This window comes from Coniophora puteana (genome assembly GCF_000271625.1).
Source record: "Coniophora puteana RWD-64-598 SS2 unplaced genomic scaffold CONPUscaffold_1, whole genome shotgun sequence".
Taxonomy (NCBI): Eukaryota; Fungi; Basidiomycota; class Agaricomycetes; order Boletales; family Coniophoraceae; genus Coniophora; species Coniophora puteana.
This window is the reverse complement of record NW_006913053.1, coordinates 436,834-457,959: the sequence shown is the minus strand read 5'-3', so window position 1 is coordinate 457,959 and position 21,126 is coordinate 436,834. Positions and strand designations below refer to the sequence as shown.

The 21,126-nt window shown below is 51.1% G+C and overlaps 8 protein-coding genes across 8 annotated transcripts; 4 read left to right on the top strand and 4 right to left on the bottom strand.

Moving 5' to 3' along the window:
• Nucleotides 1-975: 975 nt before the first annotated feature.
• On the bottom strand, nucleotides 976-1,972 carry CONPUDRAFT_148151 (uncharacterized protein; the record flags this gene model as incomplete). Its single annotated transcript, XM_007764798.1, has 3 exons — nucleotides 976-1,276; nucleotides 1,334-1,838; nucleotides 1,897-1,972. The coding sequence occupies 3 exons, from the start codon at nucleotides 1,970-1,972 to the stop codon at nucleotides 976-978; spliced, it is 882 nt and encodes a 293-aa protein (XP_007762988.1).
• Nucleotides 1,973-2,856: 884 nt separating this feature from the next.
• CONPUDRAFT_148150 (uncharacterized protein) lies at nucleotides 2,857-3,392 on the bottom strand (the record flags this gene model as incomplete). The annotated part of the gene is made up of 2 exons (XM_007764797.1): nucleotides 2,857-3,003; nucleotides 3,363-3,392. 2 exons carry the CDS (start codon nucleotides 3,390-3,392, stop codon nucleotides 2,857-2,859), a joined length of 177 nt encoding a protein of 58 aa, XP_007762987.1.
• A 5,371-nt stretch (nucleotides 3,393-8,763) lies between these two features.
• CONPUDRAFT_68649 (uncharacterized protein) lies at nucleotides 8,764-9,744 on the top strand (the record flags this gene model as incomplete). The annotated part of the gene is made up of 6 exons (XM_007764445.1): nucleotides 8,764-8,883; nucleotides 8,935-9,027; nucleotides 9,075-9,203; nucleotides 9,263-9,286; nucleotides 9,330-9,416; nucleotides 9,475-9,744. 6 exons carry the CDS (start codon nucleotides 8,764-8,766, stop codon nucleotides 9,742-9,744), a joined length of 723 nt encoding a protein of 240 aa, XP_007762635.1.
• Nucleotides 9,745-11,686: 1,942 nt separating this feature from the next.
• CONPUDRAFT_17473 (uncharacterized protein) lies at nucleotides 11,687-12,073 on the bottom strand (the record flags this gene model as incomplete). Its single annotated transcript, XM_007764165.1, has 2 exons — nucleotides 11,687-11,850; nucleotides 11,929-12,073. Coding segments are annotated over 2 exons (309 nt in total), but the record flags the coding sequence as incomplete, so codon positions are not given.
• Nucleotides 12,074-14,717: 2,644 nt separating this feature from the next.
• CONPUDRAFT_160913 (uncharacterized protein) lies at nucleotides 14,718-17,264 on the bottom strand (the record flags this gene model as incomplete). Its single annotated transcript, XM_007764796.1, has 13 exons — nucleotides 17,222-17,264; nucleotides 17,071-17,156; nucleotides 16,980-17,010; nucleotides 16,827-16,925; nucleotides 16,684-16,764; nucleotides 16,600-16,631; nucleotides 16,390-16,536; nucleotides 16,207-16,330; nucleotides 15,735-16,159; nucleotides 15,523-15,684; nucleotides 15,291-15,461; nucleotides 15,049-15,230; nucleotides 14,718-14,985 (listed from the first exon to the last, which is right to left on the bottom strand). The coding sequence occupies exons 2-13, from the start codon at nucleotides 17,074-17,076 to the stop codon at nucleotides 14,718-14,720; spliced, it is 1,728 nt and encodes a 575-aa protein (XP_007762986.1). The 5' UTR covers nucleotides 17,077-17,156; nucleotides 17,222-17,264.
• Nucleotides 17,265-17,723: 459 nt separating this feature from the next.
• CONPUDRAFT_45251 (uncharacterized protein) lies at nucleotides 17,724-18,655 on the top strand (the record flags this gene model as incomplete). The annotated part of the gene is made up of 2 exons (XM_007764319.1): nucleotides 17,724-17,906; nucleotides 17,948-18,655. 2 exons carry the CDS (start codon nucleotides 17,724-17,726, stop codon nucleotides 18,653-18,655), a joined length of 891 nt encoding a protein of 296 aa, XP_007762509.1.
• Nucleotides 18,656-18,815: 160 nt separating this feature from the next.
• CONPUDRAFT_44223 (uncharacterized protein) lies at nucleotides 18,816-19,538 on the top strand (the record flags this gene model as incomplete). The annotated part of the gene is made up of 1 exon (XM_007764240.1): nucleotides 18,816-19,538. A coding segment is annotated over one exon (723 nt), but the record flags the coding sequence as incomplete, so codon positions are not given.
• A 655-nt stretch (nucleotides 19,539-20,193) lies between these two features.
• CONPUDRAFT_38983 (uncharacterized protein) lies at nucleotides 20,194-20,388 on the top strand (the record flags this gene model as incomplete). Its single annotated transcript, XM_007764194.1, has 1 exon — nucleotides 20,194-20,388. A coding segment is annotated over one exon (195 nt), but the record flags the coding sequence as incomplete, so codon positions are not given.
• Between the last annotated feature and the right edge of the window lie 738 nt (nucleotides 20,389-21,126).

The window sequence follows — 21,126 nt, the reverse complement described above, 5'->3', positions numbered from 1 at the left end:
TTGCCCGATGTAGAACATTCTTAGGTATGTAGGCCCTATAGCAACGTCTAGTTAATAATAGTTTGCGTTTAAGATCGGGTGCGGGGATGGTCAACGCAGTGCACCTACAATAACACAACCTGCTTCTGCTCCCGATAACTTGGCTCGGCGTTGGTAACGTTCAGCTTATATGCAATTGGCTCCCACTTGAATGGAGAAACAGACATAGTGGAAGTGCAGTGACGAAAGCTCAAGATAGTTGACAGGTGATCTTATCACGCCGCAGTAGCGGATAGCGTTGACGTAGGGGTTCTGGTAGCCTAACGTTAACTCTCAGCACTTTCACTGCAAGGAAAACGAGAAATGTCACTCACCTCTGGAAATAACATTGTCGCAATGGCCGCCTGCTCTGCGGCGAGGTAGCATGGTCCGGGGCACCACATGCTGACGTCGGTACTGGTATTGAGGCAAGCTGCTGTCCTGTACAACTACCATCCTTTGACCGCATTTCCCGGCCCTTTTTCGTCCGAGATGATGGATAGATATGGAGCGGTGGAGACTTCTCAAACTGATAGATTCCATGAGGCAAGTTGCCCGCACTGCTGAAGAACTGAACATACCGTAATATTTCCGCCTGCTAGCATGGCTTGAGGTAGCGACCAAAACAAACCACCAAGGAGCTGATCACTGAGACATGTGAGAGTAATGCCTAGTAGTATGGGCTAGTCTAGCAAAGAGCAGAACGCGGGCGTCGGGAGTCATAACAAAGCGAGGTCGTGAGTTGACGCGCAACGCGCGCAGGCAGACGCACAGGATCACGTGTCCCATACCCGGGTGCAATACCAGGTGGTCTTACTCGCAAATGAATAGGTGCAAGGCTTATACTTTGCTTATACTGTGCGCTGTAGATATAACCTCCAGCATCGCAATCTCAAAAATGGTGAAAGAAAATAAGATAGGAAAACAAGGATATATTCAGCTTGATTGACCAGCACGCTAGATGTTACGGCGACTGGGTCCTCCATTCGCTTCTTCCACACTCAGCTGCAACATCAACGAGGATATGTCGTCCTCGGGCCTAATTCCAAATTCGTCACTTGCTCGAGACTGTACTGACGCTTCCGATGGTGACGAGGATGAGGGAGCTTGTCGCCAAAAAGGTCCACCTCTTACGGGGATAGGTTCAAGCTTGCCGTCCTCGTACTTCTGTGTGTAAACGGCCAGAGCCTCCTCGAACGTGGAATAGTGGCTTTGCTTATTGCTCGTCATGCCTGTAGTGCGCTCCGAGACATCGTGCCTGAAGGATAAATGAGCATTAATATAGATCGCGGCATATATTGGCGGTAACATTCACCAATTATCGTATATCCCAACCTCTTGTCCGCGTGTAATGACATAGAAGCGCTTGACGTGATAATTCGGCTTCCGAAAATAGTTTGGGTGAGGGATGAGGGTCCGGTGGGCATGGGAAGGGACGGAAGGGACGGAAGGAGGGCGGGTGTTGGTGTTGGGGACATGAAATGAGCGACTCCGGGCGGAAGGAGTACGAGGTGCTGCCAGTAGGGATGCTGTATGCCCGCTAACACGGGAGGCGGGTTCGCAGGAAGAGCGAGGGCGAGGGGTGCCCGGGGGCGAATGAATTGAAGCCGGAGTAGTAGAAACCGAGGGTCTTCTAACATGTGGAGAGGGTGACGCGGGGACGGAGGCCGAGTGATACGTGGTGACTGTGCGAGAAGTCCGGATAGTTTGGCTGTGTCCGGGAGATTCGGTGGTGGTGACTTCAGTTGTACGGGTGCGTACAACCACAGGTGTGCTGCAGTGAATGTCGTCGGTCACGCTCACGGCTGACGGCGGTTGAGCTGTACTGAAAATCAGTGATTCTTTTATGGTATGCACAGGTAGAGTGAGATGATGTACTGATTGACGACTCCGTGCTGATTGACGAGATGGACGCAGCTCGCCCTCGAGCACTTTCGTATCTCTCTTGGACCATAGGAGTAGCGCTGAACGTAGTTCTGATCGACTGATCATACGAAGCCCTGATACTTATCGTCTGAGGGAGACGTGCGATCACGTGGTGCCCTTGATTCAGATAGCTGCCAGGCAACGAAAGCGAATGTCGATGTTCGCAAGATATCGGAATCCAACAAGGCCACGCTCAGGCGCTGGAGTGCCTATACGAAGAGCAAAGCTGGAGCGAAGTCCGCGTTGCAAGCTGGTCTGCTGTTGAGATGCTTGTTCTTGGTCCTGTTAGGTACAGTCAACCAAGAGAAGCCCTAACGGGGTATCAGCAGATCGTTGGCCGCTGGCATAAGTAGCAGTACTTCACGTTGACGCGATTCAGTTGTGTAAGTGTTTTCGCTAACACGGTGATAATACTTGGATAATACGCCTGCGTGCTTAACGACGTAAGGCGTTTTCCTGCGGTAGTTACCAGCGAACCAGGAATGATATATGATAGACCTTTGATTGGAGTACACGTACCAGCGGGCGTGGGACACACTGCCTTCGAGTCACCTGGAAGATGCTGATCATGACCTTGTCCTGGACGATGGTGCGGACACTGTAAGACCGAGCTCGAGGAGCCACGCTGAGGAGCGCGTCGCCGCATGGTAGCTGCTGTGAGTGAAAGCCCATCTTTGATCCGGATGTAATTGACCTATAATAATACAGACGCCCACACGGCCCCACCACCGCCGCTTAGTAGCTATTCCCAGCCTTTCCCGCACTCTCCAGTCGAGATCGACCGTGCGAAGATAGAAAAGCCATAGCGCCCGCACGATACGTGAGCACCCGTCCGGGCGCCCATAACCAGTGCAAGTCGGCGGATTGACAGGTCGCACTCATGCAGGAAACACCGGACGCAATGTCCGACGGCTAGGTGCCGCACACGGCCTTGCTCAGCGAGCCTGCACCTATGGCCACGTTGCCCGTGAACCCGCGCGGGCGAACGACGAAGAGCGAGATGGTGACGTTTCTGGATATCGTGCCACCTGTGAAACTGAGCTTCGACAGCGGCTGAGACTGCACCACAGCAAACGCCCGTGAGCAGGGACAAGATTCCGCGCGTGGAAGGGGATGGCAGAGCTCATGAGCTCGCCGGCTGTGTTCCTGCATGTGAGTGAACCTATTACCCTTCCATTTGTGCCGCAGCCTAATAAACATCTCTCTCAAGATGTCTCCAAGAATGCTTCTTGCTGCGTATTTGCAGGGCCGTCGGTCTCACTGCGTATGTTGTGCGTGATCCTGATTCCAGCCTGTCTTGAAAAGGTGATGTACCGTTCTCCTCCTTTCCAGTCTGCCTGTCAATTATGGCGGCACATCTGTACTGAGCGACAAAGCCGTCTGATGTATTATCGAATCCAACGAGATTTCAGAAGCACCTCGGAGTCGTAGCTACTCCACGAAGCCATGGTAAGCAACCAGGTATCCTAGGACCACTCATAGGAAAGACTTAGAGCTCATCCAGGAACAAGAGACTACCTTGATAGCCAAGGCAGTGATTATCTCCAAGCTCAACGCACGGACATCCATCCTGGCTGTCGCGAGCGCCGTCGAGTTCAAGTATAGCGTCAATCTCCTCATCACGCGTGATATTGATCTCTCGCCGACCTTCGCTTTTCGTTTTGAAGCTGACGGATGCCTTGACAGTTTCTACCGTAAATTTACTCAAGATCTCATGAAGTTGTACCTGAACCGCAGGGCTTCCTAGTGAGCCAAAAGTCCGACTACGCCAACCTGACTTTCATCCAACAGCCATTCGACAAGCTCTCCGCCTACAATGACTATTATGCCCACAAACCCGTCCACCCCACCCTTTCATCGGAACCCTTATATGATCTCGTCACATCCTCCGCCTTTCCGAATTTCATCGGCATATCAGAATGGCGCAATATCGTAACCACACCGCAGCTCGAAACCATGATCCGTCTAGATGAAGTACACGCATGTGCCTCGCGGCTCATCAACGCCTTCTGCATCAGCACTTCTGAGCGGAAGCCACTCGGGAATACCGCCCACTACAACTTCGTAAGGCACATCAGCTTGTGATCAATGTAACGGAGTCCCCTACGGACTACAGAGAACACATTCGAACGTACGTAAGTTTGTCTCATCAGATATTTTCGTTGACAAGCGATAGATTTGCAGCGTTGGTCATTATGTCTCCCCTGATTCGGTTACAAAGCTAGACCTGTCCACGACTCGCTAGTTGAGAAGATCAATCGCACACTTGAGGTTCTTGTTCAAGCCGGCTCTCCGGAGAAGGCTTTCTTAGTGGGTTCTTAGAACGCGCCGGGCCTGCGACACGGTCTGTTTTTAGAATGATGCTGGCCCCTTCAATCAGAGACTGATTGTGTCGTGGCCCCAGGGTTGATGAGAAAACATTGACGTGAAGATGCTGTGGACGTTGGTGGGCGGCAGTGTGTACTGTGCCCCACCACTAGTTCGACGGCCCACCACTACTTCGACGGTCACATTTGTCACACTTGATCACGGAGTTGGTCACATCTCGGCAGCGCGGCATTAAGGTGAGAGTGACACGCTGAGGCCTCAAAAATGGCAACAGGAGGGATCGAACTCCTGAATCGTAAGCAAAATGATGTGTAATGCCGCCAAAACCACTGAGCCACGACCGCTTCGCGGTTGCCATTCACGCGTAGAATATCAATAGCAACATCGGACTTATGCAACTAGGTTCAAACTCAGCTACGGATGTTTTGCGAGGTGTCGAAGGAGTGACAAAACTCGCCGTCACGACCCCTATTCGACAACACAGAAATGCATCGATTTTCACCGGGTTTTCGAGAAAATGATATGACAGCAGTATGATAATGACGTATTGCTAATAAAAATGGGAGGTGGAAAGGGAGGAATGGTCAAAAACGGGGGGTGACGAACTAGTGGTGGACCGTCGAACTAGTGGTGGGGCACAGTACGGGTGCATACAGAATGAAACGCACTTAGCCAGATGACATCGCTCAATTCTACGCGAGCAATACAGCGAGAAGGTGTCAAGGCGACGAGGTGCTAGTGAATGCTGAAACGAGGCTTGCAAGGAAGCTGAAGGAAAAGGGCAAAGTAACACTGCAGACAAAGCCAAAAATTCCCGTTCCTAATTTAGATTCAAAGAGGCGTAGAAGTGTTATAATATTCAGATCACTATTTATCCGAATAAAAGGCGCGCAAATGTTTAAATCTTTTCCTTTCTTTTCTTGGCTAGAAAAGCAAGTCATCACGGTAACATTTTGGGTGCCTTTTTGATCTGCAAAAACGTGTCAATGATGGTAATCGTTTCTGCGGCCTTTTCGGCCGTCAAATCCGGAACCTTTAGTACGGCTCCCCTGTCACACAAAAGGGGTAGAAAATGATGACTCATCGCCGACCTCTTCGACTGGGAAAAAAGGTAAACTTTTCTGTACCTTTTCTTGGCGCCCAGAAGTGTGAGAAAAGTTTACCATCTTCGACTTGTTTTTGGTCATTCAAATGACATCATACTTGAACGGCTTTTACACCGCTAATAAGGTAAACTTCACAGTATTTTGTCAGAGAACCTCACCCTCCGACAGGAGCCACATCATTATAGATGAAGTAGCTCTGTATCATAACTACCGGACGCGCCAGGAACCTGGGCGAAACGCTGAACTCGTCTGCTCAGATAGCGAGATGTGGGGCTCAAACCGAATTAATAGCCAACGCTGACTGAAATCCTCCGTCGCGCTCGTGTAGCCACTCGCAAATTGCAGACTACCCCCTCTCTGACGATCTGTGAAAGGTTGAATGGGTCAACCCTCTCAGGCAGCCCAGCTTGCACACCCATCTTTGGCCGGTGAGGGTGGCCGAGCGCACTCAGGCTGTTTGTGTGCTTAGAGACTTGACCGAAAATTTCTGGTGCGTGTGGTTCCGAATCGTAGACAAAAATGTAAATTACCGCCACTACTTATGTGAGGCGCTAATAGCCTAATGCGCATGTTTCGTCGCTTGGATTGCTTCTCTATGCGTGGATGAGAAGTATTGATGTAGGTAATCTCAGCTATATCTATGAAGATGACGATGGACATGATCATCCCTCCCCACCCGAGCTTTCCTTTACAGCATTCGAGTTGCCCCGGCCCTAGGAGTGCTCGCTAGGGCCTCGGTAACTGATATGTACTATGTTACATCGAGTGCGTTAGCAAAAGGCGCAGCGAAGGGATAGGGGATAATAGGAGGAGGGGAGGCACAGCGTGCAGCTCTTCATGATCAAACTAGAAATCAGCCGCCCTCGCAAACTCAAACATCGCAAACACTGACAAGTACCATTCAATGCTGCGGAAACTCCTCTTCTTATGCTGCGACGGCGTCTGCTGTTGACGCTGGAACTGCGAGTGAGCTTGCGAGCGGCGAGCGCACGCACCCGGCCTCTTCCTGCCAGTCGGGGGTAGTGGGCAACTGCTCACATGCGAAGGGAGTGGTCTCGCCCGATGTCGGCGACAGACCTGTCTTCGTGACCCATCACCCGCGTTGGCGTCGCCACCACCGGGCTGGTCCCTGCGCCCGCGCCCTGGCTCGCTCTATGGATGATGCTAGGTGCAGGGGACTTCGCCTCGATCGCATGCGGGATCGCGAGGCGCCAGAGCGTGATCTATGAACACGAAGTGCGCTTGGCCCAAGCGGAGCGACAAAAGCGGCAAGGGCCCGGGGGTGGGCGGCGCATATTCGAGCGTGGCGAGGTCAAGGACGTTAACGCCTTGTGGGCTTTCATCATCATCTAGGAATGGCACTTCATCCAGCCCGTCTTTGGCCGATGAAGCACCGCCATCGTCCTCAACTATAGGACCGTAGAGGTGCGAATGGAGGGTATGATTGCCTTTCCTGAATTCAATGACATACGCATAATCAGCGTCTATGCGGAACCCAGAACGGGGTGGAACGTACCGGTGGCTCGGATACGGGGCTCTGCCTCGAGCGCTTGACGAGGTCGACAAGATCGTGTTGTACTTGACCAATGCTTATGGTCTAGAAGCGGGCACGATCCCGAGCTTGACAAGGACAGTGCCTGATACATATGGGTGTGAACACGGAACAAGAAGCGTCATGGTGAGGCGTGCTGAAATGCGGGTGGGGGAGAGGGACGGGGCTTAGAACAAGTGTCCTTGTCATCCTAGCTGATGGTACAGGGCAGCACAACGCACCAAATCACTTCCCAGGACCAAGCGAGCCTTCCATCAGCAAAGCGATAATCCTCGATGAACTTGTAATTACCCCGGACGACAAACTGGAGCGTGCTGAAGCAACCCTTCTATAGAGATAGGTGTGCAACTCAAGGGTGGAGGACGGGGCTGCTTAACCTGTCGGTGATGGTTATTGAGGATGACGATATAGACAAGGTTGTTTAGGGAAGACGAGTTGTGGGCAGCATGAGGAGTATATAGTGTCTAAGTAGCTACCACACATGGCGTAACCAACCTTGTCGCGTTGTTACGAATTAATTAGGTAAGGGGTCACTAGTCACTTTCTACCTTGTAACGTGTCACACTGTTGCTGCTCCAATAATACCCGCGTCTTCTGCTTGCAATGTAGATACTTGACTTACCTACCTGTAGGTGGAGGCGCAACAGTATGTAACAATACCATGACTTTAAAAAATACGGAAGGGATTTGAGGCACCGTACATACATTTACACCCTCGAGCTTGCGAGTCTCGCCTATTTTGCCTCCAACGCTTAGATCTCTACGGCTTCAATGACCTCAGCAAAGCCTACTCGGCCGTAGCGACGCGGGTGTGGCTCAGCTCTGAGCCTTTTCAAGACTGGATCCCCACACTTTATACTCCACGCTCAGTTGTGGGTTCTAGAGTTGTTCACAGTTTCAGGGAAACTGAGAGAGAGGATAGCGATGAGACGAGGGAGTGGTTGAGGTGTCGGCAGAGGGCAAGGACATCGCCGAAGCCGAAGGACAGGTAGAAAGCGGAGGACAGGGCTGCTGAAGAGGTCTGTTCAAACGAGGCTAAGCCGATATATGCAGAAGCGAGATGACTAGGTATACACGGAATGGGAACCGTTGCTTGGCAGCACTGGACCATAGCGGAATGGGCCATACATTGGTCATATAGCGAGCTCTCAGGCCTCGGGCTTTAGTGGCGAGGCGCTGGCACCATCATCTCCCGAGTGAGCATGCCATTATGAAAAGCGTCTCATAGATCAACAAAGAGCACGTACCCAAGGGCAACCAGTAGCATCCCGCTCTACCACAAACGCCCTCCCGTTCACATGCGCGATTCAGCCAATCGTCGGAACAAACTCCCGATAGAAGCTAGATAAAGGCACGGAGTTGAGACATTATCTAGGAGATAGCAAAATAGCGCCAGCAAAAAAAAACCATACCTATGGGGTCTGGTCGAGCGACGCTTCGAGTTCAACGATATGAGTTGGATCGGGTAAGCAGGTCATCTGTAGTGTGAGTCAAGCGCCTGACTCGCGGATGGCGCCGAAGAACGCGACACACGGAAATTGCCGAAACCCCTATAGGTCCTTCTTGAACGTACTCGTCGACCAGTTGCTCGCCTTCTCTCACTAGGAGTTCAATACCCGTATCATTAAAGTTGTGGGCGAATCTTTCTTGAATGCGTACGAATTGACGTTAATTGACGGTGTCTCTCTGTGTGCAATTGTTCTCCGCGTTCTTTGAGTGGCGCTTTGTTTGTTTATGTCTGATGTGCGAGTTTCGGATTTGGCCGAATTTGAGAAGGTTTAATAGTTTGTTCTACACGCGTTCGTATTCCTTGCCCTTTGTTCTATCTCTACCATGTCGGTAATTGAACGTCCAGACGATGAAATCTATCGATTCCTTCTTTCGCATAGTACTAGGAGGTCGGATATCTTGGTTGGGGTTCGTTTGCGCCCTGATCAGTGGGATGAATTGATGGTGAGTGCGACTAGTAGTTTGGGATTCTGGATGTGTCGTTGACTTCGTTAGACGAAAATGCGTCCTGTCGTCGAGGAGGTCTTGGATCGCAGTATTCCCTTCAGTCAGCAGTCCGAAGAACGTATCGCGTTGGTTATCGACACAGTACGTAGTGCTGTGCCGTTCGCCGCGCATGCTACTGATGACATTAGGCGAGAGACCGGCTCGAGTTCGTGCGTGAATATCAGGATGCGTGGCCTGCGCTGCTGTATACAGAGCGCAACATCTCGATCCATCTGAGACATCAGGAGGAGCGTCGCCGCGCCAACATCCCTGATGAAGTAGGTCAAATGCTGTGGCATTATTGATGCTTAGAGGTTTGACATCGAACTTTGCACAGGACGGTAGCGTTTCGGTATCCGAGGTAAATCTACGTCGTCGTTGCGATACGCTGCTGACTGCTTTAGGCGGACGCTGATTCGATTGGCACTCTTTCTTCTGCGTCGGAGTCTCGTTCCCCCTCGCCTAATGTATCCGATGTTGAGCTCGTTTCTGTGCGTATTTCCCTTGATTTATACTGTACTCTAATTATCAGTGCTTACTGAGCGGCAGGTGTGGGATCCTGCCGATCATCTGGTCGATTACGGTCTTTGGCGGTTCCTCAAAAGGGACTGTGTTCTCGATCTGACTGGGTTCGCTGGCACGTTCGCGAGGCTTGGTGTGCCAGGCTTGCTGGAGTTTGATGCGCTGATCTGGGAGCGCGGTGGTGCCAGGTTCAATGAATTCATGGAGAATAACGGGATCGAGTTTGGTTTTACTGAGTTCGAGATGTTCCTCTTCAAGTTGGCGGTCGGAAAGCGTCAGAGGAGGCGAGTTCATTGAGGTGCTGTGTACATCGTATAACGAAGTTCGATCCATGTAGTGGAATGTAAGATAGGAGGAGGCTGCGTTGACGAAATGCATTTTGTTCGTGTGCTTCGATCGATAACGGTGTCTTGAACATGATATATTTAGTACGTACTAAGTGCAGTGCTAGGTCGTATGATAGCCGCACTGATGTCATACTACATGATCGATTTGTATGTCCTCGAATACATCAGCGTTGTTACCGAATAACATAGCACACGTAGTACATGCCTGAGTCGTCCATTATAAACGGCGTGTTGTTATAAGGTGATCTTTTTACTGTCCATTATTCATAAAAATATGTTGTTGTCGTACCACGTACAGATTACCTGACAGGGTACAAACACAATATACAGTCTTAAGATAGTCGCTACGTTTTCCGATTCGCACGGAAGTGGTAACCGTCACCAGCAAAATCGAACTCGCAGAAAAGGGAGCGAAGCAGAGAATCGAAGAGGGGAGGAAGAAGATGGGTATCATGAGAAAGAAGGAGATAAGACGCACTCAGGGCTGATGATAGTAAGAATCAGCACAGACGCCGTGACGACACCGATGAATGTAACCTGCATAGGTTCATAGTTCGGCTGGCAATCTGACAGTGAGAAGTTGTCGCCGCCGCGTACTTCGATCTGGGTTGACGACGATGAGACCATCTGCACGTGGCACCATCACATTAGCAGCAGTACAAGAGAAATGGCAAGAAGGGATGGGGACGTACATTTCCAAGCTGATATGCGACACCTGGGAACGGAGCGCGGAGCGCGGGCGGAGATATATCTGCGAGGAAGATTGGAATCGAGCCGGTTAGTGAATACATAGCCTATTGCATCACATCTGCAAAGAGACGACGTACGATGTCCTGCACGCTAATCTGGATGCAGGACGTGCCCGCCGGCAGCGCGGAGAAGCCCAAGCCTCTAAAACTAATTAACTTACGTTACCTGATCTTTGTATAATAACATGATACTCGCAGGCATTTATCGCGAATCCTTGGGAAAGATCCAGAGCGGGATGAACGCGCCGGCGATGACGTAGCAGATGCTATTGACGCACAGAGTCACTTTAGATGAACAATAGAAGGCGATGGGAAGGCAACGCGTACACGATGGTCAGCCGACGGCCGATAATGACTTCCACAACCGGCGAAGGCATCTCCACCAGAAGAGACAAGAAGACGTGTAAGTACGGAGGAAGGGCAGACAAAGAGGCTCAGGGTAACGCACGCGACAGCACCCTGTACGTGCCGTCGTTAGTTTGCGAGTTTATAAGAACACAGATAAGATGAGACCTACGGTGATGGTGGCAACTGTTGCGTCGCGCGAGCCAATGCCTTTCAACGTCTCGAGGTAGGTTGGGCACAGGCCATATAGAACTAATGCGCACTCAGAGCCCGCTGAGGAGTAGGTATCACAAAGCACAAACGCACCTGAGATCCGTGCGATAAGAGTCGAAACCTTTGTTCCCCATCATGAGCTTTCGTCCGCCGAGCGACCGCCGCCCAGTTGACGGAACTGCACTCGCTCGTCATGGGCGGCACCGCGCGTGTGCGCGGCTTCCGGTGGTGCTTGGGCATCTCTTTCTCCTCGTGCACAGGGGTCTTGGTCTCCTTGCTGGTATTCGCCCCCTTCTCCTTCTCGGTCGCCTTCGCCCGCAAGAACACCTCCGACTCAGGAGTGATCGCCCTCAGAGCAGCTGCGAACGCACTGATCCCGTTGCCCGTCCAGAACAGCGCACGCCAGTCCCCGGCTCCGGTACCAAATATAGATCCACCACAGCCGCTATCATACCCGACGCCGCATTCTTCTTGGAGAAGGCCAGATGCAAGCCCGTGCACCCTCGATGGGCAGGTTTTCCTAAGCGGTAGAGGCGACGAACCCCCAGATGCCGCCCATGGTGATACCAAAGAGGGAGCACACGACGAGGAGCTCTTTGAAGGTCTGCACGAAGCCAGTTGCGAGCGAGTGGTTGATGACGGGTAGGCCTTACGGTCTCGGGGGTTGCGCTTGTAGTCGTCATAAGCTTCCTTTCCCATGGTGACGCAGAGGACGAAGGCGAGGGGATTGATGTAAGTGAAGATTAAGCCTGCAAATTACGAGCAGCATTAAGCATGCGTCCGCTTTCATTCGAGGGGACGAGAATGGGGTGAACGTGCAGGCGTACCAATCTTGAGTACGGTGGTAAGTTGGGAGGGCGTGACGAGGGGGAAGTAAACATTGAAGAGCGTGAACTGATCGTACTGCACGATCGGTCCGGACGTGAGGATCCTGTACTTCTGGTTCTGTACGATGTTTGATGGGGAGCTCTTCTTGGCTTTGCCTGTACATCATAAGTTGAGAACACCGACATGGGATCGTGCACGACTCGCCGTCCTTGCCAAACAGCGCCTGGGTCAAACGGGCTCACCAGAGCGCCTCCTCCCCAACTCAAGCCATGTATAGTGAACTCACCCTCGGATGCGACTTTGCCCGCTTCTGCGCCTGCCCTTCCAGACTCGAGCCTCTCCATCATCACCTCCGCCTCCGTCTCCGCATCCCCATTTCGCGCGTCGTACACAAGCACCGTCTCCTCCTCCTCTGGGTTATCACTATGCTGCTCCTCTGTTTGTCCCTGCTCCCCATCGACGCAAACTTCCGCCGTGCGTTCGCGGCGGTGGTCGTCTTTAGTACTGCGTACATTTCGAGTCCTTGCGCGCTGCTGCCACTGCGTGGGCCTGGTCTTTTTCAAGGGGTGATCGCGTGACCCTGATGCTTGTCCTGCGGGTGGTAATCATCGGCGTCGCTGAGCCGTTATCCTGGACTTACATGTGCGTTGTTTGGAGAGCAGGGAAATGTCAGGCATAGACAAGGCAGTCAAATAAGCGCTCTTCAGCCCGCCGTTGCCCAGATGGCGCTTAAGGTAGTCGGTGATGTTTGTGCTTAGCAGTGATAGTGCGTGGGTTATGTGTGGACACAGCGGAGGAGCGTACTGCGATCCTTAGTCGTCCTGGCTTTGAAGTTGGTGCTAAAAATAACTCAAAAGGGCGTAGCTTCCAAATCGCTCAAAATGGAAACTCTCCATCATCATAATCAGAAGTCCAACATACTGGACCAAGTAGGAAGCTCGATAAACATTCCTATTGATATCATGTAGGTGTGATTTACGACAGGAGACTTTATCGTCTATCGCTGCGTATACTCAAGAGGCCAACCTAATAACAACATAGTAGGGATCGGACATCACCTCCAGCGACTCGTGCGCTGGAGGCTGGTGAAGGCTGATGAGCGAGGAAACAGTCTGGGGAACTATGTTAGTCAATCAAAGATGAGTGGATATTAATTGAGGGAGAAAGAAGCCTTAGCAAGCCTAGACTCGTTGATGTCGAGGGCAGAAAGGGCTAGTTCTGCGAACAGGTTAGAGGAAGAGAAGCACGAGATCGCCTCGCAGGCTGGCCGTGGATTATGATACAATAGTGGTGGTTCGTGCGTGAACTCTCAGACATCTTCGGGACGTGGAGATCGCAGAAGGCCTTTGGATCTGAATACGGCTAAAGGCTACCTTGTACACTTGTTCAGGGCTGCACGCACGAGATGAGTCTTTCGACTTCAGCTTCAGCTAGCTCGGTGACTCACACTTCGCAACCAGCCCACCCTTTCGCACGTCGTGAGCACTGTTTCGATAGGGAATTACAAAAAACATTCCTTTGAATGCCTATGCCTACCATCGCGTTGCTTTGGGGTAAATCATCACGGTTGATCACAAGCTAATGGTTAGGTTGCAGCCACGCGATACCTATCTACCGTGTACACTTGGTAACATTGATCCTATCCCCTCCCACCTTCGACTTCCTGCGTACCGTTTGCGTCGTCCTCGTCCTCATCATACAACGGCAAGTACTTGGTCTCATCCTCATCTATGACGCAGCATGAAGCAGCACCATGGCTGGCCCACCAGCAGTCAGATACTATTTCACCAAATTCTTCATGTGCGTCCCAGGAATGAAATCCGAACGTCCACCTGTCGACCACAGTGCCATCTTCTCTGATATCGATGTTCCACCTTGGTACTACAGCCTGAATGATTAGTTGGTACGGTATCCGCTGGATATTGTAATGATTGGCGTTTACTCGAATGGATCTAGGTGGGTGTGGATAGATGGCCCAATCCTTTGATACAGCCTGAAAGAAAAGCGGGCGTATACCGGAGCACAGGACTAGTTCGTCTGCATAGCATATGCAAGTGAATGTTCGATAAATCGGTACCGAGAACTGCTTCTTACCTTCCTGAGTGATGAGTGCTCTAACTTCTCCGAGAGCTTGAATGCTGCCTGCATAGCGTCGCACGGCCATGACGATGTCATCAAAACGATGCATGGATTTTCCGATGAATGAAGAAATTCTGTCGATACTTGGAAGGAGGGGAGAGAGCTTAGAGAATGTTCAAACGTTCATATGGGCTAGTCGGAACTCCTGAGGCCTGAGGGTGTTGTGCCACTCGATTAAGCCACGCCCCTGAGGACTGTCACGTGTTGCTCTCGGTTGTCTCCGGTGTTGATGATATCGTGCCAACCGACCTCTTGCGCACTGTCTTGTGCACTGTCAAACCACTTCCAAGTTCGATGTTGCATTGGTATCAATGATGTAGGGGTACGAAGGGAGTAGGAGCAACCGATTCGGTCCATATTGACGAGCACATCAGGAAAAAAGCGGACGAATAACTAGTATTAATAGACCTAAATACACCGTCTAGCCAAATAGCTATCCCCCCAGCTTCATAACTATAAATAGCGGCCGTGCGTCGTCAATTAGCACCATATAGGACTACCTAGTAACACGCTGATGTTAAGTAGTTCACTTATTGCACTCCAAAGTAGCGAAAATTTGCCCAAATTTGCACGCATAGTAGACGAGGGAAAACATTTATTTTCAAAAACGAAAATAGAAAAATATGCGACTACCGCCCAAATCGTGTGCTTACTCCTCCTGCTCATCACCCTCCCCAGCCTCCTCTCCCTGCTCGTCATCATCATCGTCGCCTTCCTCTCCCTGCTCAACATCTGAAACTGCGGCCCCTTCACCTCCCTCCCCCTGTAGATCATCTGAATTGTCCGACTCATCACCTCCGTGCTCCGACGACGTCCTTGACAAATAATCTTGGAGCTCGGAGTCAAACTCAGACTCTGAAAGATGCTCGACCGGTGCAGACGCGTTACTAGTAACGCCGTCAGGATCTCCGTGGAATCTGCAGAATAAATAAAAATATTTGGATCAAACGAGAGATGGGAATCGAAGTATGATGACGCACCTGGCAAGATTGTAATGCTCCGTTACCATAGAATGAAAGCGACGAGGAACCCGGGCGCCCCATTTAACTACGGTCTCCTCGAGATTGGTGATATGCTTCTTGAGGATCGGGTGATATACTTTCTCGTCGAATTGGATCGTCTTCTTAACCCCGGTTTCCCACTCTTTGATCGCGTGTTCGACCTGCAAAAGAGCCCGTATTGAGGACCAGACAATCTGACATAATAATAGTAAAAAGCGCACGCCGGTCCACACTAATGCCATGGCGGGGATAGGCATAGGCTCAAACAGAGCTCCGTAAATGATGCCCACGTCGCGCGAATTCTTAAACCAGAGCCGATTGATGGCATCTTGCATGAGAGGGTGTTCGTACAGGCCAGTGCGTGGTATGCCCTTCTCCGGATCACCAAGGTCCTGTGCAGATACATCGGGCCCTCAGTACATCTGAAACACGGAGCGACAAGTTAATACTCACCCTGTAGCACATCCCGAAGCGGTCAAGTAGCTGCTTGACTAGCTCCTTATTCCGCTCCTGGATGCGGGCTTTGTCGCTAGACATGAACCCGTAGTACGTAATGACGAGATTTGCTGTGCAATTCTTGACGTCGTTGGTGGCATTCGAATAGCGTTTACATAGCTATCCAACAACATCAGCACGGATACGACTGATAGTGAGTATACACGTACTAGATCAATAATCTCATCTGTATACTTAATGTTGGACTTCAGATACACGCGTGCATCCTCCCATCCAGCGGTGGCTTGCTCGATGTTTGTCATATCATCAACCCATACACCACTGGTGACCAACCGGGCAGTGAACGCGTGAACCGCTTCCGTGAACAGCTCGCGCACAGGCCGTACAAAGTCACGAATACCGACCTTTACACCGGGCACCTCTGCACGACTTCGTTCAGGTTTAATGAGTCCATCAGCATCTTCTTCGACATCACCGGTTGAAGATGCCTCGCGCGAGGCAGATGCCTGGGTTGATGAAGGGCGGGGACGCTTGGCAGCAGGGACTTGAGCCGGTGGCGATGAGGACTGTTGGCCACTGGCCACCGGCTCGGCCGCCTCATCATCGTTGGAGACAACGAGACGGCGCTTGTGAGCTACAAGGCATCAGTAAGGCGTCATCAGAATGGTAGTGGCAACATACTTGTCGTATGCCCACTGCGAGCTTGAGAGGGGTGATCGCCTACATCGTCACTGTCATCGAGATCATCAATATGATAACGAGAAGACGCGGGCGTGGGTCGTGCATTTGAGTTGGCATTAGGTACCTTTCAGAGTGGATATATCAGAATTATGGATAAACAATCGCCAAAATATTTTGACTTACATTGCGAGGAACATCTCGGGGGAGAGTTCGGCTGGGTGGAATATTGGTAGCCCGAGGGATGAGTGAACGTGTTGGTGCAGTCGGCATAGGAAGTCGACTTGTTTTTTGAGAACGACCCGCCGGAAGTGCGATGTCTCGAGAGGGAAACTGCATTGGGTGGGGAAAAAAGCGTTACCATTGATCACGCAGATAATTGGACATCGTACGCACGTGGTTGCCCGAAAACACGCTGTTCACTTTTGCTAGATAACAAGGAGTCAGTGAATAAGAGATAGAGAAGATCGAGTACTGTACCGGTATGTTTGGAAGCAGCCGAGCTCCCAGTGGGCGTCTTGACTTTGTTTTTCCTGGCTTCTTTCTCAGCCTGCTCCATCTCTGTAAAGCAAGTGATCAGACGTGAGCGTGCCGCTTTTGAGAGAGGTAAACTGGTGCCTTACGTTGGGCTTTGACCCGTTCTGTGGGCTGGCGAGCACGAGTTTTGCGCTCCCGATTTGACAACCCATCAGACGTGGGCGCCTTTCTTGTGCTTGCATTGTCTGCAGAGATAAATGAGTACTGTGGATTGATGATGAGTGAGGAATAGTACTTACAGGGTGACATGGCTGGCTTGTAAAGAGCGAACTGATGGGGGTGTAAAAATGGATGAGGGAAGGAAAGAAGGGGCGAAGACGGGCTCCTCACAAACATGCGCCAAACAGGGCCAACGTAAGTTGCCACAGTCAACAAACGCGAACACGTCTGCTAAGCACAGCTGCGGATCGTGAATTCTGCATTAGGATAGAGTGATTAATCAGCAGATAGGCAGCGCATTGAAACAGTTACAAAAACATACCTCAGTACCACCTATCCTCAGATTGTATTCGACGCTAGACAACGTCGCAATGTTCGCTTGCCCGTACTGCCCAAAAGCCTTCAAGACCAAGGCATCTGTTAATCAGCACATAGCACACAGCCCCGCCTGCCTCAAGCGCAAAGCAAAAATACGCACCCAACGCCAGCAGGAAGCCGCCACTGTGTGTGAACCACCTGCTTGTACCTCAAGTTCACCAGATGCTGGAGTCTCTCCGAATACCACAGAAACAGATGAGCTTCTCCAGCTGTCGTACTCCAGCTTTGATATCCCGCTCGACGATGTCCTTCCACTTCAATTCCTGGATCTGGCCGATGAGAATCAAGATGACGATGCCACTCGCAGTGTAGAGGAGGCAAACCTGGTAGCGAATACCTCCAATACCCCCGACTATCGTGCCTATGTCGAAGATGCTGAAGACGAGGAGTTCGTTCGCCAGCGTTTTATCGAATCGTATCCTGGACAAGTCGCATCAGCTCTCGGAATGGGCAAGACCATGTTCGAAGACATACGTGATGAACAGGTCGCCTTGGGCTTGGATCCTTGGGCACCTTTTGCTGACAATGCCGAGTGGGAGCTAGCCAGTTGGCTATTCAAGCGTGTCGGCAAGACAGCAATCGATGATTTTCTGAAACTCCCAATCGTACGTCCTTTTGTCAATGCTCATGTATACTCCATCAACTCACCAAACTATCTTGTTATGTCCAGGCACGTGAACGCTTGGGCACGTCGTACAAGAGCGCTTACCTCCTCTTCAAGCAGATAGACCAGTTGCCGCGCGGGGCAGACTGGAAACTCAAGCGAATTGAGGTTAGAGGCAAGGAAACAGATGAGGAGGGGAATACTCTCACCGAAGATCTTGAGTTGTGGTATAGGGACCCGGTGGAATGTATCAAGACACTACTTGCAAACCCCACGCTCAAAGATTCGATGGCGTACGAGCCTGAGCATGTCTACGACGACAAGGAAGCGAAGGTGCGCCGGTACGATGAGATGTGGACGGGTGATTGGTGGTGGGAAACACAAGTACGCCGTGTTCCTCCCTTATATGACTTCGAATTGAATGAATTACTTGCCTTTCAGGGACGTCTTCCAGAAGGCGCTGTTGTTGCGCCCGTTATTCTTGCTTCGGATAAGACGGCCCTTTCACAATTTTCCGGTAATAAAACTGCTTGGCCGGTCTACATGACGCTCGGCAACATCTCAAAGGACGTTCGTCGACAGGCATCGAGTGGGGCTACGATACTCTTGGGATATCTACCTGTTGCAAAACTTGGTGGTCTCGAGTCTTATCGGCTGTTTCACCACTGTATGAACATCATACTTGAGCCCTTGATCAATGCGGGAACGGACGGTATCTCTCTCACGTGTCCTGATGGAATTATCCGCCATCTCTTCCCCATCCTCGCCGCTTAACGTTGCCGACCATCCCGAGCAATGCCTCATAGCGTGCTGTAAGGAAAACAGATGCCCAAAATGTCATGTCGGTCGCGATGACCGCGGATCTTCTCAGCGATGCCGTGCTCGCTCTCAGAAAGTGTTCCTCTCGAAGATTCAGAAGCTCCGAAGCGGCACTATGTCGCTCCAAGAATTTGAAGATGAACATGGTCTCCGCCCGATTGCTGATCCCTTTTGGGCCAAATTACCTCATGCCGACATATTTACAAGTATCACGCCAGATGTTCTCCATCAACTGCACAAGGGAATGTTCAAAGACCACCTCATGACATGGTGTTTGGATTACCTTGGCAAAACGGCGCTCGACTCACGCTATCGCGGCATGACCCCTTATGGAGATCTCCGCCACTTCAAGAAGGGGGTGTCCACCGTCTCGCAGTGGACAGGAACCGAGCATCAAGAGATGGAAAGAACATTTCTCGGAGCGCTTGCCGGTCTTCTCAGCTCAAAGGCAATGACGGCAGCACGCGCACTTGTTAGCTTCATCTCATATGCTCAGTATCAGTCGCATACTTCGGAGACTCTTGCAGCTATGTCGAAATCTTTGCGCGACTTTCACGCTCACAAGTCTGTTTTTATCACCGAACTCCAGGTGAGGGACGACTTCAACATCCCCAAACTCCACGCCATGCTCCACTACATTGAATCAATACAGCTTTTTGGAAGCGCTGACGGTTTTAACACCGAGAGCCCAGAACGTTTACACATTGATTTTGCGAAGCGGGCATATCGCGCCAGTAACAAACGCGACTATATTTACCAAATGACGATGTGGCTCCGCCGACAAGAAGCATTTCTTATTCGGTCGTCTTATCTTGCATGGCTCCAACGCGGCGAGATCGACCCACACTCCCTTCCTCCACTCCCGGCTGCTCTCGCCGACACAGACGACGGAGTCGAGCCAAACGAACACGCCGAAAACGAAACCAACCCAGAAGGCCGCGAGGAGGCTCAAGCCCTTGCGCTGTCGGCAGCAGACACCTTTTCCAGGCAGCTGCGCCGTTTCACAATTGTAGGCTCACATCACGGCCGTGGTTACTACATTCCACGCCAATGTCACCGTCCTCGCCAACAGCTCGCTGAAGTCACCCTCGCCCATCGTGCTCCTCTGCTCGTCGACTCCCTCAACGCTTACTTGTCGGCACTCCCTCTCCAGCTACAGCAGCTACGAACCGTGTCCGCGACGTCCATTATCAATGTCTATAATTACATTTCTATTCTCGCACCCCCAGCGCCCCACTTCAGTGCTATCAAACGTCTCCACAAACTCCGCTCTCACGCTGAGATACGACCTCGCGATGCACGTAAAATCGCAACCCCTCCTCAGTTTGACACTGGTCTATTCATCACAGACATCGATGCGTTCCGCCGTGATCCGTGTTCATTGTCGGGTAAGTGATCCTGCAGTTCCGATGATCGTGCTGAGTCGCTCAAATCAGGCTTTTCAAGGACTTCGCACCGGGCGTGTACATGTGGTGTTTCAGTTGCCTCCAGAGTATGGCGTGGAGTGCCCTCTGCTATATGTTCACTGGTACCGTGAGTTCCATACTGTAGACCCCCGAGCGTCCATGTTTGTACTCGAGCCGGCGTCGCATCGAGATGGACCTAGTGCCCAGGTGGTCCCTGCAACTTTGTTGCTAAGGCCATGTCATTTGATTCCGCGGTTCGGGAAACATCCAAACATTTCTTGGGCTCGCGAGGATGCCTTAGACAGTGCTGCGAAGTTTTTCTTCAACACATACATAGACTTAGATATGTTCGAACGCATGGAGGCTCATGGTACTTGACTACAATTGCAATTAGACCCCCACTGCACTAGTAACACGTCTATAACTTCAGCATGTCTCTAGTATGTAAAAATTTGCGAAGGATGAAGGTGCCACGCCTGTGGTGATAAAATGTATTCAACGCTTCGAATGCAAAGTCGAGCGGCTTGTATCCGTGGAGCTAAGATTCCGTACTCATAGTGCATTGCATCTTATTATATTACACTAGGCTATATTGTGATAATTAGACACCCAGCAAAGACGTAGACTATATTTACTTATTACAAGGATAACTACTAACTATCAATAATTAGGGAGTCTAGCCACGACGTCGCTAGTTAGCAAATGTGTTTTTCCTGATGCATGGCTCCTGTTATTTAGATAACTCAAAGTAGTGCGAACATGGTTTCTTCGAGATGACGGAAAGGCCCATCAACGAATGCGCTGCAGCTTTTCTTGCACCTAACGACATTCATTCTTGTAGGTATGTACTTCGCTAATCATTTTGTCAGCTATATCGGCTCAGGTAGAAACTGGAACTACTTATTACCGAACCTTAAACAACACGAAACCAGCTTTTCACGTTCAACATGCAAAAGCCTCTGCGCCGTGTGCTGCTGAAGACAAACATAAGGGCGAAGGAAGTCGCTTCGGACATCTCGG